This window comes from Cyanistes caeruleus, chromosome 5 (assembly GCF_971803275.1).
Source record: "Cyanistes caeruleus chromosome 5, bCyaCae1.hap1.1, whole genome shotgun sequence".
NCBI classification, from domain to species: Eukaryota; Metazoa; Chordata; class Aves; order Passeriformes; family Paridae; genus Cyanistes; species Cyanistes caeruleus.
In genome coordinates this window covers 24,059,122-24,075,403 of record NC_141705.1, presented here as the reverse complement: position 1 = coordinate 24,075,403, position 16,282 = coordinate 24,059,122, and the positions used below count along the sequence as shown (strand labels likewise).

The 16,282-nt window shown below is 34.3% G+C and overlaps 1 protein-coding gene across 9 annotated transcripts in view; it reads left to right on the top strand.

The window, feature by feature from the left end:
- Window positions 1-15,822, top strand: part of ATP8A1 (ATPase phospholipid transporting 8A1) — a 102,008-nt gene extending 86,186 nt beyond the window's left edge. For all 9 annotated transcript variants that reach the window (XM_086888363.1, XM_086888365.1, XM_086888364.1 and 6 more), the window contains 4 exons: window positions 3,552-3,640; window positions 4,082-4,174; window positions 10,900-10,991; window positions 11,325-15,822. In XM_086888363.1, coding sequence (XP_086744489.1) covers window positions 3,552-3,640; window positions 4,082-4,174; window positions 10,900-10,991; window positions 11,325-11,422 — 372 coding nt within the window. In that variant the 3' untranslated portion in view covers window positions 11,423-15,822. The remainder of the gene's footprint in view (window positions 1-3,551; window positions 3,641-4,081; window positions 4,175-10,899; window positions 10,992-11,324) is intronic.
- The last annotated feature ends 460 nt before the right edge of the window (window positions 15,823-16,282 follow it).

Sequence of the window (16,282 nt, the reverse complement as noted above, 5' to 3'; positions counted from 1 at the left end):
CATTCTAATACTAATGTATTTTAACTATTTAATAATTTATATTTAAAGTTTGCTTTTCATCTTTCACTTCAGGAATCAAAAGTGTTTTTCTTTTTCCATTTCATTCCCACTAGGTCATTTCAATTTTGACTCCTCAAACCTTCACAGTTTAATTGTACTTGGTCTAGTAGGAGGTGTTTATTTGTGAGCCAGAATCTGCTATTCCCAGATACTCTTCAAAAATCCTTCTTCATATTCAGTGGTTACATTCTCATTCTCTCAAACAGGAACAGCAGAGCTGATCTTTGAACAGCTCAATTTATCTTTTCTGTTTCCAGTGGTCTGTCTTGATTAATATACCTAATAACTGGAGATCCTAATAGAGAAGAACTTAACTCTATGCAATTCTGAGTTCTTAATTAGAAGGTGATAAAACATGTTTTTTAAACTCTATGTAGCAAAGAAAGACTAGAGGCAATACAAGAACTTACTTGTGGGAACTTCATTGCACTGGAAGTTAATGCAGATCTGTTTTAGTACTACAACAGTAAGTACTTTGGCATATATGAAGGCAAACACATGCACGTAACTACTACTAATGAAGTTTTTTCTGTAGCATGAGAAGAGGAACTTTTGCTGGTTTGATGCTGTTGAGGTATTTTATAGCTTTGTAGTTTATAGGAAGGAGATATGTACCTAGATGATACTTGAAATATTTAAACTGAAAAGGATAAGCTTTTCTGCAGCAAGAATTTTACCACTGTTTTAATCTTTTTCTTCCTATTTTTAAAGGCTTTTTTAAATCTGAGCTAGCTGTTTTGGCAGATCATTTCATAAGGAGGGAAAAGCGAATATTCTCTGTTCATTCTGACATGTAATTTCCTAACACTACATCTTCAGCAGTTCATTAAATATGTTTTGCAGCCAGGATTTGTTACCTGCCACTAAGTCATGAAAAGGAGCATTTCTCAGCATTTTTATATTTTTTGAAAAATCAGAACCTACATAAGAATCTAAACTTTAAAAAAACGTTAATTTATTTTAGAAAGTCTTAATATTGAACATGAGCTACACGTAGAATAAATTATTTATCTTCCCTGCAGGATTTGTTAGTCCTACAATAAACTGGGCTTCTCAGCTCTCGTTTTGGATTACTTCTGAATTCCCCTGGGAGCCACTTTTGTGGCAGATTCCATTTGGTTTCACAAGGCCTAAAGGGGGAAGACTTGGCATAGACCGCAAATCTCTCACATTAGGAACAATTTGTAAACCGCAAACAGAGGCAGCCAGAGTCCGTCCCCAGAACAGGCTGCTCCTGTTAGTGCCATTGTCTGAAAAGGATTGGTTTGCCATTTCCCAGATGACCTGCCTATGTGTAGAGAGATGTGAAAAGTTAGAGACAAAAATGTTTTCTACAGAGTGAGGGGGGAGCTTTCTTGTACAGAAAGGAAGGAAATACCTCTGTGGGATTTTATTTTTTCCCCTCTTCATCCAAAAAATACAAAGAGGGCCTCTGTCTTTAATGCGAATGTCGGCTTTAAATCTTTTAGGTTTGGATTAACTCTGTAAAAGAAAAAAAATCTGACAGGCTTTCAAATATGACGAAGAAAAAAACTTTTTTTTTTTTTCCTCAATTCATGTTGTTCATTTGTAAAGCCAAAGGCTGGATGGAGTGAATAGTAGGCGCCAGTTGTTCCTTCATTCATAGTTAGCATTACAATGGTCAGAATTAACATCCTAAGACCTACATTATCACTTTTGCTGTTTCACCAGCAAACATTTAATACCGGGTGGCTAACACAAGGACAGCTCTTTGCTATGTTCTTATAAATAAAAAAATGTTGTTAATAATAGGAAGTAATAATCGTAATTAGTTCAAGTTGTATTTTTATGATTTTTCTTGTTTTTAAGGGAACTGTCTTACCTAATTGCTACTTAATTATAAAATGTCTTGCAAAATGCATTTGTGATAGACATTTCCTATTAGCTCCTGTTCTAGAAAACTGGTATTTCATCGAAGATGTCAAAAGTCAGGATTTGCTTATAAAGTGACTGCTAATACATTTTCTTCACTAATACATTTCCTCCACTTCCTAATACCAAATTTTCTGGGTTTTTTTCTCCTTTGAAAATATAAATTGTTTTGTTTTGAACCTGCCACTGCTCAGTGTTTACACCTTTGCTGACAGCTGTTGACAGAAGTAGTTAGTAGAATCTCAGGGCAATATCTATGTCCTTTTAACATAGTCATGGGAAGGTTACCACATTTTTAAAGTCCATTCTAATGCTTTCCAAAAAATCAGTGTCATTAGAAATTTGGATACAAAAAAAGGTAAATTGTACATTTTGCTTATATGAGAATTAGGATTTTTTTCTCAGAAAACAATTCACTTCTGTTTTCATATACCAACATAGTGAGTATAATTCTAAAATGTTCATGCATGCATTTTGAGAAATTAGACTTCAGCTGCTGCAAGCTACCTACTGTTTTTCTGCTAATTAAAACTAATAAAATTTCAGCCTATTTGTTTTACATGCTAAGGCTTAACCTGTGAAAGAAATTAGTCTCCAAGAAATGAAACAAAGGATTTGAAAGGCAGTTGTTGTGTAGTGATTTTAATTTCAACCTCTCTACAATCTAATTACATTATAAAAGTATTTCTAATACTGGCTGCAAGTCAAACCTCTAGCAACATGCTTCAGTAAGTATTTATTGTGCTCTTTACATCCATTTGAGTATGAATTACAAGGGTAAAGACTTTTCCTTCGATGTCCATATATTGTGATATTTGTTTTGGCCATTCAATATGTTTTAGTTTTTAGTATTTCTACAGACCAAGTTATGAACGGAAGAAATTCTTACGTATTACATGTAGTGGTGTATACAAAAAAAAAAAGATACAGAGATAAAAACAATTAATGGTTTTCAAATATTTCACCATGTATTCATGTGTTAGATGTTCATTTAACAATATGTAGCATACTTTCATAATTACATGAATAGTTGTTTCCTTATATCTCATTTTTAAGCAATCTGTTTAACAGGAGGCTGTGGCAGTGTGGGAACTGTGGTACCTCGAGTTCTCTGGGCGATAACTCTGATCCAAGATATATTGCAGGATAATTGCAACAGTGTCCAGTATCCATAGGAAGGGTCAGAAACTGTTGCATCCTGTCAGAGTGCATGACAAGTTGGAAACCTGTGCTCCTAATGTACTGAGAAAGTTGGAAAAGGGTGGATTTTTGATAAATCTGATTTTAATGGAAATGCCTGTGATCATCACAGTGGTATAGAGCAGCATTGTGGAGGGGTGATTCCCCCATGCAAAGAGCTAAGCTAAAGTGTATCTTTCTACCAGCTTCTCGACATAAAATACTGCTTACTATTTACTAGATTTATGTTGCAACTCAGGGGATTTTAGGAAGGGGTTCAAGTTCTATTTCACATTAGTCAGACTAGAATGATTCATTTAAATTTGCTTTAGATTGCCTTAACAAACTACTTGATATTTCTAAGATTCTTTTTGCTAGTTCTTGTCATGACATCGCATTTTGTGCATTTTTTTCTTCAGGCAGCTATGATGTTCAGCTCTGGAGTGTTCTGGATGGGACTTCTGTGTATTCCTATGACAGCTTTACTTCTTGATATAGTATACAAAGTGTGAGTATGGAAATGGCGGGGTTTACAGAAGAAATTACTAACCTTTAAATGTACTTTCTAATTACTAATATAATAAAAAACAAATTAAGATCAATTCCGGTGATTATATAAGATCAATTCTGGTCATTATATAAAATTCTTTTTTACAAAAAAGAATATTTTTTTATCTTTGTTTTTTAAAAACTTTATTATAAGAGTTAATACTATTTTAAATGTTTTAATATAGTGTTTTATTAATAAATATTTTTTGTTTCTAATTTGCAAGAACAGATGATAAAATATGTTCTTTAGATTTTATTTTTTTATATTTCTCTTTGTAAAGCTTAGTTTTAAGTCTGGGGAAATGGATTTATAAATGGAATATTTATAAAAGCATTAAAACTGTCTGTTGTTCTACTTTCAAGAAGAGTAAGTCTGGCAGTATTGTGTATGTACTTACAGAGTAAAGAGAGCTACTTACAAGACACTGGTTGATGAAGTTCAGGAGCTGGAAGCAAAGTCTGAGGATCCTGGGGCAGTTGTGCATGGCAAGAGGTACAGTAAAAATCTGTGGAACATTGTCTTAAAAAAAAAAGCTCAATATTTTTAGCTTCATATATGTATCAAAGACAAAAGGTTATTTTTGCAAAAGCCATACAAATGAAAGGCATATGTGAAGGACCTTCAGGTCTTCTGAGCCTGAGTTTTTTAATAGGCTTACAAGGAGGTTTTTACCAAAAGCTTTAACTGATGTGTTTCTTTGTAGCTGACTGTTTTCTAGTTCTTATCTATAGAACAAACCTGAGGTGCAATTTTAATTCTGTCACTTTTGCCTGTGAACAATTAATTCACAAACGAAATAAGAAGAAAATGGATTAGAACAAAATGAGTTTAAGTCTGCATCACTTTCTATTGAAATGCCGTAAACAGGGACTAAGCACAAAAAAACAAAAATTAAATTCTTTAGAAGCTGCTCAGTAGCATAGGAACAAGCAAATAATGTGTCTAGGATTTTCTGAAATTGAATATAGCAAGCCGGCTTTGTATTTAATTCTAGTCCAGAGCAAACTAATTTGATTAACCTATATTAGGTAAGTAAAATCTTTAACTTAAGACTCCATAAAAATTCCCTTGTTATGTCCTCCTTCATGGACAAGGCAGATACTTTGAAAAGGGAGAAGGTATAACTGAGCAATTGGACATTTTCTACATGTAAACTCAGCATAAAGGTGTGCACTCACTAAAATATTTCAGACTTTTTAACCCCAAGCTGAACTTGTTGCAAGCAGTCACTGAATGTATGAGATGGCAAAATCCCCCTCTCCCCCCCTTTCAATTCATTAGTGCCATTTGGCTGAACTAGAGCTTTCTTTTCTTGTCTTCATTTTCATGAGTTTTGTAAAGTCTAAAAAAAAGCCAAAACTGCTGATACTTGATTTTTCTGTTCTTTCTTTTCTTTGGACTGCTGTTCTTTTAGTATCTTCATGGCAAAAAGCATAGCCAAGAAGGCTTTTTTCCTACCAAGCTATGCACAGAAAGAGAGCAGAAAAAACACAGCCACTTCTTTTACTATAGGTTCAATTTTCAGAAAGTACCTTTTATTCATAAAGATACTTTAGCAACCTTATTGTATCCCTCCTCCAGTTCAGTGGGAATTAGTTTACTAGGATTTACCAAACTGAGATCAAATTACATCAGATACCGAGGTGGTAACCAGAGCTTTTAATGGGGGAGTCTCCAGCTCCTGTGAGAGCTTTCACAAGAATGTTTTGTCTCTAGCTGGGTTCTTCTTTCCTGATAACAAGGAACAGGGGAGGTACCAAGAGGCCTAGAAGCTTATCCCACCACTCATGGAACACCTAGTCTAGTGTGGTGGGCTTCAGAAGAGGACATACCTGCATGCAGTCCCCTCTCAGGCTCTGTATGCTGTCTTTGGAGCAGCAGCTTCACACTGGAAGTACTGCAAGATCCCCTAGGTGGTGGCAATTCCTACTTCAAGCTTACTTTTCCTTCATCACTGCAAGACCTAACCAGTGCTTGCAAGAGTAAGTTCTCTTGCTTTAAGTGATGTAAATTGATCGTTACAGATGCTTTTCTCCAGTGGCAGTGGTCATTCAAGCAGACTGAGGGCAGTATCTTCCTCCTGTCTATCAGTGTACCTGTCAGTGTGCTGAGCTTTGAAGCAATGTATGCTCTGTGCTCTTTTGCAAAGAGCAAAAGCTGTAGAAGAATGAGTTTCCAAAAAAAAAGTAGACATTAGTACTGGATGGTGCTAAAAGGGGAACATCTTATGGGTATAGAAAAAGCCTTACCTTTATGGTTTTATACCCGTCTTATGGGTATAGAAAAAATTTTTAGTATTTCATACTTGCATTCCCAAGACTTCTCTTGTATTCCCAATTCATCTACTTTAACTTCAGTTGTCTAGGCAGGATGCTTTTCCCTCATTCAAAGACACAGCATGTCTTTCAAATCCCTTCTTATATAGGTAAAATGAACTTGGTGTTTTCACCACTGTTTTGTAATTACCTTTTTATCCCACAGTTAAATAGCTATGAGGGCTCCATGACAGCTGTTTAGTTACCTGCCAGAATATCTTTCTTAGATCTAATTCTCCTCCACCAAGTTACTTTTAGACCAGTATTTCTGAAGGATACACACATTCACCTTACATGCAAATCACTGGATGTTATACAACTCAGTATCTCTTAAGATTTTATTCCCTCCATTAGTTTTTTAATGTATTTAAATTCAGGTGATAGAGCCAAAACTTTACCTTTTATGGAGAACGCATTCATTCTTAAAGAAATGGTCTGATGATCTTACTTGCACCTACAAAAATTTGATTCAACTTCTGTAAACATTTTTGAGTCTTTTAAAGTCTGGATTAACTAGTTGCCAGAATAAAGTAGTTAAGTGGGTAAGGAAAGTCCTCTACATCTGTTTAAGATATGTACATGAGATTTTCTTATTCTGGTGTGCATACCTCTGTGAGTACCCTTTTCTGTTGTGGCAGAAGAAGGGATTTGTTCTTATTAAATCACAAAATAACCTAAGAAGATAAAAATTGCTGGTTCTTTAAAAGGTAACTGGGAAAAAGTGAGAAAGATAACTCAGAAACTTTTCCACTCTGTCCACTCCCATCTTAAAAATACTACACAAAGTAAAAGTCAGCTTCCACAGATAACAGGTCAGGATTCTTCTATTGATTAGCTATTGTTATCAGTCAGTATCTGAATGTTTACTGAGAAGGGGGCCTACAAGAAAGCCAGGAGATTTTATAAGTGTTTTATAAGTGAAAGTACTGAAAGAGGGTGGGTTTAGTTTAGATTTTAGGAAGAAATTCTTTACTGTGAGGGTGGTGAGGCACTACAACAGGTTGCTCACAGAAGTTTTGGATGCCCCATTCCTGGATGCATTCAAGGATGGATGGGACTCTGAGCAACATGATTTGGTGGAAGTGGGGCTGGAACTAGGATGATCTTTAAAGTCCCTTTTAGCCCCAACCATTCTATGATTCTATGAAGTACAATATTGTTAATTTTTATTGCTTTTTTTTTCAGATAGAATATATTTGTTGCACATTTTTTAGAACTGCGTTGATATCATATTGAATGCATTTAATTATACAAGTATTGCAAGGCTTTGCCCTTTTGATGTTTTCATATCAAAGATTCTTGGGATAGGAATTTATAATATATATATATATTATAATATAATATAATATATAATATATATAAATTCACATTTTCAGCTGTTTTCTGAAAATCAGGATAAAAAATTGGCATTGACATTGAAATAATTAAAAATATTGTTCTTAACATATTTTTATTGTACTTTAGAATGTGGTTTAAAAGGACACGATAATACTGTCTTAAAATATGCCATCCATTTAAAGTACTTTTTTATTATTTATGATTGTATTTTTACAGCAATGACTTGAAACAGCTTTTAAACTGTTTCCACTTACGGCTCAGGAAAAGCATTGCTATTGTATCTTGCTGTTTCAGTATGTGTAAGGATGTTTAATGAGCTTTTCACCAAAGCTGTCCAAAAATACTTTATTTGATTCTTCTGTAAGCAACACATTAAAATTTTATCCCATATATTTGTCAGTTAAATAAGAATATATCTTGATTAAGAACAAGCAAATTTTGCACAGCAGTTTTCTAACAGAAAATAAACTTTCATGTTGGAATACTACTGAGTTGAGGGTACCTTGATAGCATAAATAACAGAGCAGTTTCAAAGTATTAACAAATTTGTGCCACAAAAAGTATGATTCTATCATTAGAGACATTGTAATTGAAATGCCACTAAGCCTTTTCTACTTCAAATTGAAGTGACTTAGGTAAAAGGATACTATTTTTTATATCAACTTTTTGTCAGAAAGGGTTTTTTGGACAATCTGTATATAATGCTTAAACAGTATTAATGCTTACTACAAAAATATTGTACTGTGTTGAATCTTGACTAACAATAACATTAATAACCGCACAAACTTGTGGAAATGTCTTTAGAGATACATACTTCAAATGCTTCTTCATGACATCATTGTTTTTAATTTAATTCACTGAGAAATTATTTTTAGACCTCATAAGTGGTTGGTCAGGAATACATAAAGTAGTATTTATTTTTCTATAGCTGTATTTAATTGCTGGTAAAGGTATACATTTCATGTTCAAAAATAGTTAATATTCTGCTTGTCCATATAGGTACACACAATGAGCACAGGCATTTAGCTACTGTGATCTAACATTGGTTAATTATGAAACCATGTTTTCTTGGCTTCACATGCAGATACTTAAATACGCTTTTGAATGGCAACAGGGTGATTTATAATGGAGAGCTCACAGTATTTCAAGTATAGAAAAAGTGCAGAATTTAATACTTGAACAGCTGAAAGCACTTTTCTCCAGTGTATTTCCTATGTATTTTGTATTTTCTTTACCAGCAGTCAGATCTGTGCAGTGGAAACTTCATTATACATCAGCTAAGGCATATGCATACTTTATGTTCTTGTAAAATTTGAAGGTAGTATTTTCACTGCTTAGCCCTTAAGAAATCTGAACATTCCACTTAGGAACACAAGCAAAGAACGATGGTACCAAGAATGCTAGAATAGGCATGCTAATGTTTCTAATAAAATATTTTTTTATTAGAAAAATAACATCTGTCAAATGCTTCATAGAAATTTTCTGATTTCAACTCACTTTAATAAGGATTTCACAGATGTATTGCCAAGGAGATATAGCTGATAACTGTGTTGAAGTATACCCATGATCTTCCACCTCTTTGTCCTCCAAACTTACATGAAGATACTGATCTATTTATTCATTCTCTGTATTCTTGCTGTTTAGATTTCAGTCCCTAGTTTTTTCTTATTAATAATGTCACTTAAATATTTTACAGCTCTGAACTGAAAAAAGAAGGCTGCTTCACAGTGTAGAGGAGCAAACAGGATAGAAAAAAATCCCTAGAAAGTTAGCTTAGGAAAGCACTGAGAGTAAGATGTGTCTCAGTACTTCAGCCTCTCCATTCTTGATTCACTCAGCAGATGCCAACTACCTTCCTGGAATTGGTACTTAATTTTTTTCTTACAAGGAAGTCTCATTCCATCTTTTCATTCAAAACACATGGCCACAGAAGCAGTTTCCCTTGCCTATCACCTTACCCTGTAAATTTTCCACTTAGCATTCCTCTATGGGTGTGGAAGTAGTAGGTTTATTTTCCTTTTCCAACCTAGAAAAGCCAAGCTTTCACCATATGCTTTAACCACCAGACTAAAGGGGAACAGAAAGGTGAGATAAACCATCAATCACTCCAGCTTTAAACAGTGGTTCAGCTTCATATGTAAGAAGTATATAGTCACTGAAGAAAGAATGAATAATTCTAATGTAACGGCTGGAATGGAAATCTAGTGAGGAAAGCAGTCTAGTTCCCTTCCTTGCACCACTTAGTCTGGTTGAGTCTGGGAAGGTAATTCTGTTGAGCTAATTGACAATAATATTAAAAAGTAATTAGAGTAATCAAAACTTGGTAGCATAAGGTGTGTGAAATCTGTTTTTCTTACTACATCATTGCACAAGAGACAACTTTGCTAATCTAGCAAAACTGTAGCAATATCAAATCACTGTATACTCAGATTAAACATAAGATACATCTCTTTTTTAATTGAACTAATTTTTAGACTAGTTTACATAGAGAGGGGGCTGGATTTTTCAGCATTTGAAATGTTCAAGTGATAGGTTGGTATTTCTTGAAACACAGGCTGTAATTCACAGTGAATATCAAATCAAGAAGACACTGAAGAGTTTGGGGTTTTGTTTTAATATAGACCCTTGACATATTTAATATGTTATTAAAACGGTCAGATTTTGCAATTTTTCTGAGCTATGGCTCATCTATCTGGTATTTATTTAGTAATGCATGTTCCTATTATAGAGAACTTTAGTGTGAGAAAGAAAGGAAATCAAATACCTTTTCTACCCTTTTTACTGTATTTTGCAGCATTTGGCCTATGCTTGAGTCTCAATTTAAAAAATGTTTAATGCTCCTGTTTTCCACTTGGGCTGAAATGGGTCCTTGGGTCACACTAAAGCACAATAAGCATGCAACACAACAAACTCCGTAGGGCTGGGAAGGAAGGGGGTGGGCTGAAGTGGCCAACCTTAGCAGCAGTAATAGTCTGTTGTTTGGGTAGGATCTCCAGAAAAACACCTTCTAGAGTTTCCTGGGGAATGCTCCTTTCTAGAAGACTTTTCATGGAAATAATATGTTTCTGTACACACAGCTGATGACCCTGAACATGGCTGTCCTTCCACTCATTTCCCATCCCTTTGGGGTACTGTGTCAGTAGTGGCTGGGAACACTTTCTATGTAAGATAAAATAGACTAATTCAGCCTGGCACTATTCAAGCTGTGTTACATCAAGGAAGACAATGCCTTCCCCTCTTCACATGGCGTGTTTCTAAAGGAGTCACACTCAAAGGTTCACAATATTACTCATTTATTTGTTCTGTCTGCACACAGCAGTATTTCAGGCAGATATTTTACCTGTACTGTGACAAATAAAATTATTACCAGGGGTCAGAACTTAATAATCTGTCCTCACAGAAGCTTTTAATCATCATCTTAATAATTCATCAGGCACAATTTAAAAAGGAAAAGGAGGGTGGACGCTTCTCATTTAATAATTAATTCCCATTGAGCAGACTCAAAGATAAAGGGATAGGGTGATGAGTAAGTAAATATTTTTCATGTGTCTCCTTTCTCTCTAGCTTAACTGAAAGAGCCCAACTACTGAAGAATGTTTTTAAGAAGAACCATGTGAACTTGTATCGCTCTGACTCTTTGCAACAAAACTTGCTCCGTAAGTGTTCGCTGAAAAAAATTAATATCCATTAATAACATAGCAGTAAAATTCTACCTTTCACTGCATTTATTTATAGTAAAAGTGCAGTATCCTGAATCCATTAGTTCTTTGCCTGTGGTTAAGTTGCACTTCATACCTAAGGTACTGTGCAGAGCTCTTTCTGCTATCTTATAATGGCAAAATTCTGTAAGAAATGGCACGGATTTTATTAACTGTTGAAAAGAGGTTTATTCCCCTCTATTTACCTTTGCTAAGCTGCTTTTATTAAAGCTTTAAAAAAATAAAACCGATCAAAACTTACTTTGTTTATATTTGGCTTTATATCTGCAGATGGCTACGCCTTCTCTCAAGATGAAAATGGAATTGTTTCCCAGTCTGAAGTAATAAGAGCTTACGATACCACCAAGCAAAGGCCTGAGGAATGGTGAAGGAACACAGCTGGAAAATTAGGCCTTAGTTGTTACTTTTGTGAGACAGGCTACTAGATCTTTGCTGGGAGCTGCAACCATGGTCCCGTTGTCAAACATTGAAAGATCTATGATGGTCTTGTTCCATAAAGTTTGGATTTGTGTATTCAGTAGACATAAGCACTGTGCAACTATACTGTAACACACCATCTTTAAATTTTTAACAAGTATTTGCTTAGCCTTTGTAAACAGATTGGAATTTATCTTGTATATTGCCAGCTTGCTTATTTTACAATGAAATTGAATCAATACTGGTCATATACTAGAAGGACAGTGGTCAGATTGCTAAACATACTTTACATTGACAGATCAACTAGCATCTGTGAAGGTTTTGAAGTGTTAATATATTTAAATACAGTTGATAACAAGCCTTTGATTTCAACAAGTGCTGAAAAAAAACCCAGTATCTTAATGGTGTTAATTCACCTTCTTTAAGAAAGATTTTGAGTCAAGATGCTCATAGATGTTTGTGTCAAACTAACCTTAAAACATTTGCCAAAGAAGTTCCATAAATGTTTTCTGTTAGAAATAATTTGAAAGGAAACTATCTCCAGTCCTGATCTCAGAACTGCATGCTTGAGTCTCCACACTTGAGGAGAAAGTACAGTGAGTCTAATTTGAGTGGCCTTTTTGGCATTTGCTTTCAAAATTGCAAGTCTTTGCACCTTTGGCCTTATACAAGCTTTCCCCTTATTTTCATTTAGTATTGCATATGTTGAATATGGCTGCCAACTTGTATAATGGAGTACACATAATACTTTATTCAATTTTTAAGAATTGCTCTGCCTTACTTCCCTTTAGCAAACTTAATTATTTTTGTGATGCTTAGTTGTATCTGCTCATATTGTAGGTTCAAAAGAAAATTTGTTTGTTTGAACTTATTTTTTAAAATTAATCAAATTTTCAACATTTTTATACTAAGATTATTTGAAATGCATAATTGAAATACAGAGCAAAGCATGCCCTTCGCTAGTCTGTGGTATGTACTGGTTTATTTGCACTAAAGTCACTTCCTATAAAGGTGTGAAACATATTGCAGCAGTCTCTACAACTTACTGGTCATGCAAAATGCTTATATACTCTCACCTTTAATTAAAATGGAGAGGAAGTGACTGCAGAAATAGATACACACCTGGTATGAGGGGAAAAAAAAAAAAGAGGAAGGTATTAAATGAGAACATTGGGATACATTCTTTAAATTTTTGCACTTGGTGTTTCTCGATTTACCATCCAAAAACCATCAGGTTTCAAACTAAGGAAAGCTGCTTGAACTTTAAAATTTAGTTAATTCTTGGAACTCTTTAGTTCATATTTAATTCTGGATTTAAAAACCACCATAATTACACTTAAAAATGCTATTTTCTATAGTAGCAGTTGGTTTTATTGTTAAGTAAATTTTTGTGCATTACATAGGAATGATCTCTTTTTTTTCTTTCAATGGAAATCAACCAGATGGAAAAGCAGAACGATATCCCCAGTGATCTATTAAATTATTTCCTCTTTGCTCTCCAAATCATAACAAGTATCCAGTCCCATCTTTTCTCTGCCCTCCTTCATTTGTCATATACTTACTGAAGGTGACTTTACCTTCTTACCTTTCAGTTAGCTAGACACTTAACATGTAATTAATCTCACTATCCAAGTTTCTTATTCTCCATTCTAAGAGAAACTTAAAAATACACAGAGGAAGCCCAACAAAAGGCACCATGTGCAAGTACATGTTTAGGAAGGTGTATCAGTGGGAAGGCAGTCTGCATTTCATACGCGTGTTACGCAGTGTCTTCCTCTCACTTGCCCGGAGTGATCTTTAAACAGAAGGCACAAGGACAAAGGGAATGTATCCCACTAGAAGCAGTACTGCCGGTCAGTCATGCAGACAAGAACTGCCTTCAGAAAAGCCATTGCAGGCATAGATAAATAGATGGATCAATATGGGAGGGCCAAATCACTTGACCTAAGGCAAGAAAAAATTCAGGGGCATGCCCCTTTCCTAAAATGGGGATCCCTGTTTTCTGTCATCCAAGGGACAATGACCAACTTCAAAACATTTCTGAAATTAACCATGACACTGTTGCTCCTTTATAATCTTTCAGTGAACTTAACTCATATAAAATTAATCTGTATGTACTCTCTTCATGGGCAATTTTTTTTCTGTTCTAATTGGTTGAATTGCTAATTATGCAGATATGGATTAGAATACATTGTGAAATATATACAGTGAGATAGTTACATGAGCTCTTATTCTCCATATGAAATAAAATTCTGTCTTACCATTGTAATACAGTTTGAAGAAAACAACACACAGTACATGCCAAATTAACTACCTTAAAAAGGAAGAAAGTGACTATAACAGCTCTGAGATCCTAAATTTATACTAATTTAAAGGTTTGTAAGATAATCGTATCACAGCATTTCATGCTTACATCTTTTCAAAATTTGAAGCAGTATTTCACAAAGTGCATTTTTTTACTATTTTTGATGACTTTTTCTCCTGTCCCTGTACTTTTTCTGATAATTAGTGGTTGAAAGATACCACTTCTTAAAAATAGCAAAAAAGACAAATGTGGCAAAAATGGTGGGTTTTGATTGCTCATACAATTCCGTTTTAAAATACAAGATTATCTTAGCTATGTGTGCCCATTTTTAAATCAGACCAAGAATACAATATGCACTTTATTTTCATGTTAAGTACACGGTAATATAATCTATTTCCATCCTGTTAGTATGTCATACCTTTGTTAAAATAAGGGGATTCTGCTGATGTTTGTTTAAAGGAAAAACACGAAACAGTTGAGACGGAAATGCTTATAACAATGCCTCTGTTCTTACTGCTCGAAAATTCAAAAGTGTATTAAATAGAGAGTTCACATGGACTTTTTCATCTGTTTCATGTGCACTGCAAGTTAGTATTAAAAATTGCCATCTAAAAGATGAACTAGTGCCACTAAAAAATCGGGTATCTTATATAAATACTTTTGCTTGATTATTTTTAAATATATACATACATATATATATATAAATTATTCAAAAGAGTAACTGGAAACAAATTTTAACAAACCTATTGACAATTTGTATCTGGAATTTTTTCTTGCCATTTCCTAATTTTTCACATATTTTTGCAAAGCAGTTTCAACAGATTTATACTTAGTCATCATTCTATTTATATAAAATGAGAAATAAAATATTTTGAAACACTAAGAGATAGCTGAAGATTCCTATATGTCCACCTGCATCCATAAAATTCACCTTGTTACAAAGATGAGCATTAAGTGTCTTAAGATGTGTATCATGACATTTGAACTCATCTCGAATGATGAGTAATTTGGAATATGTGTTAAATTTAAGGAGAAAAGTTCTTTCCCTTTTTTCTTGTGTATTGTGTAAAAGCAGTTGTAGTTCCGATGAATTTATCATTCTGTCTGCATGAGGCACTATTTCTAAGTGTTCTGAGGCGATGCATGGTGGTTGTTGATCCCTTGTTGTTTTTTAATGCCTTCGTTAAAAGTCTGCTCATAATATATCGAGAAGCTAGTGCTGTGTAAGCAAATGAGTTTGTCAGTTCAGCTTCCTTGGTATTGGATGTTTTCACTGGTTACAAAACTCAACAAATGAGTTTCTCCTTCCCCCTCGCTGACCTCGCTCCCCCAGTTTCCTTGCTGTTAACCAATAGATCTTTATTAAACAAAGGAATATTTTAGCATTCCAAACCTGGTTCCTGCTTATGCAAACCACTACTCATATCGGGTTCAACTGGACTGCTTTTGAGTGTAAGGACTGCTCATCTGAGCAATGATGTGCAAAGTTGGGCACTTTCCAGGGTTGATACTGAAATAAAAGTATTTCCAGAGTGTGATTTGTAATTGCAAAGCTGTGACCAGAACAAGTTTGTTTTTTTTTTTAAAGTCATATTTTATGGTGTTTCTTTAATGTAGCATAGAAGCCATAAATGCATTAATATTGTTTTTCTACTTCAACATAGTTTTCCATTACGATTTTCAGTGTTTGATATGTATGAACCGCTGCAGAAAGCGGTCAGCCTGAAACAGCAAAATTTGCATTCAAAATAAACTGAGGTTTTACAGCTCCACTAAGCCATTACTGCTGAAACTGTTGTGGAAATTATGAAGCTGCATGAATGAAGATATTTTGACTCGGTATTTATGGTAGTTTCTCAGGTTTAGTTTTAACTGGATGTTAAATGCACTGTGTTTTCTAAATAGTTCTTTTAGTAACACATTCAGTTCTATGCAGTGTTAAATGTCATTTGGCATTTGGTGAATGTGCATGTTTTGAACTGCAAATTTTAAATGTTTTGTCTTTTAATTGTTAAAAAATGAATAAATTTGCCATTAAATTAAGAAGTTTTGTTGACTTGATTGGTTGGAAACGCTAGGGATTACTTTCAGAGGAAAACGTATCTCATCATTCTTGGGTTTGTATTCTTTAAAATGAGACATACCAGAAATAGATATCATATGGACATCAAATATAGAGTCCTTACATTTTAAAGGTAAACTCTAAAAGTAGAAAATTTGTTTTAGGTTTGTTTGGGGTGTTTTTTGAGCACCTATTTTGAGATGTCTTTTTCAGTTCTCATGTGAAGTTTAAAAAAATTAAAAAAAAAACCAACAAAAAGCACAGGAGCCTGCAATTTCATGACTTCCAGCCAAGCCTTAACATAATCTGGCGGTGATATCCTATTTTGAAAGAGAAGTATGCAGTACAAGAACAATAAGAGTAAGGAAATGTCACTTCTCTTCTCAGACAGCACTGGTAAATACTGTATCCTTTGGCTTTGATAATAGCTGGTATTTCTTTCCT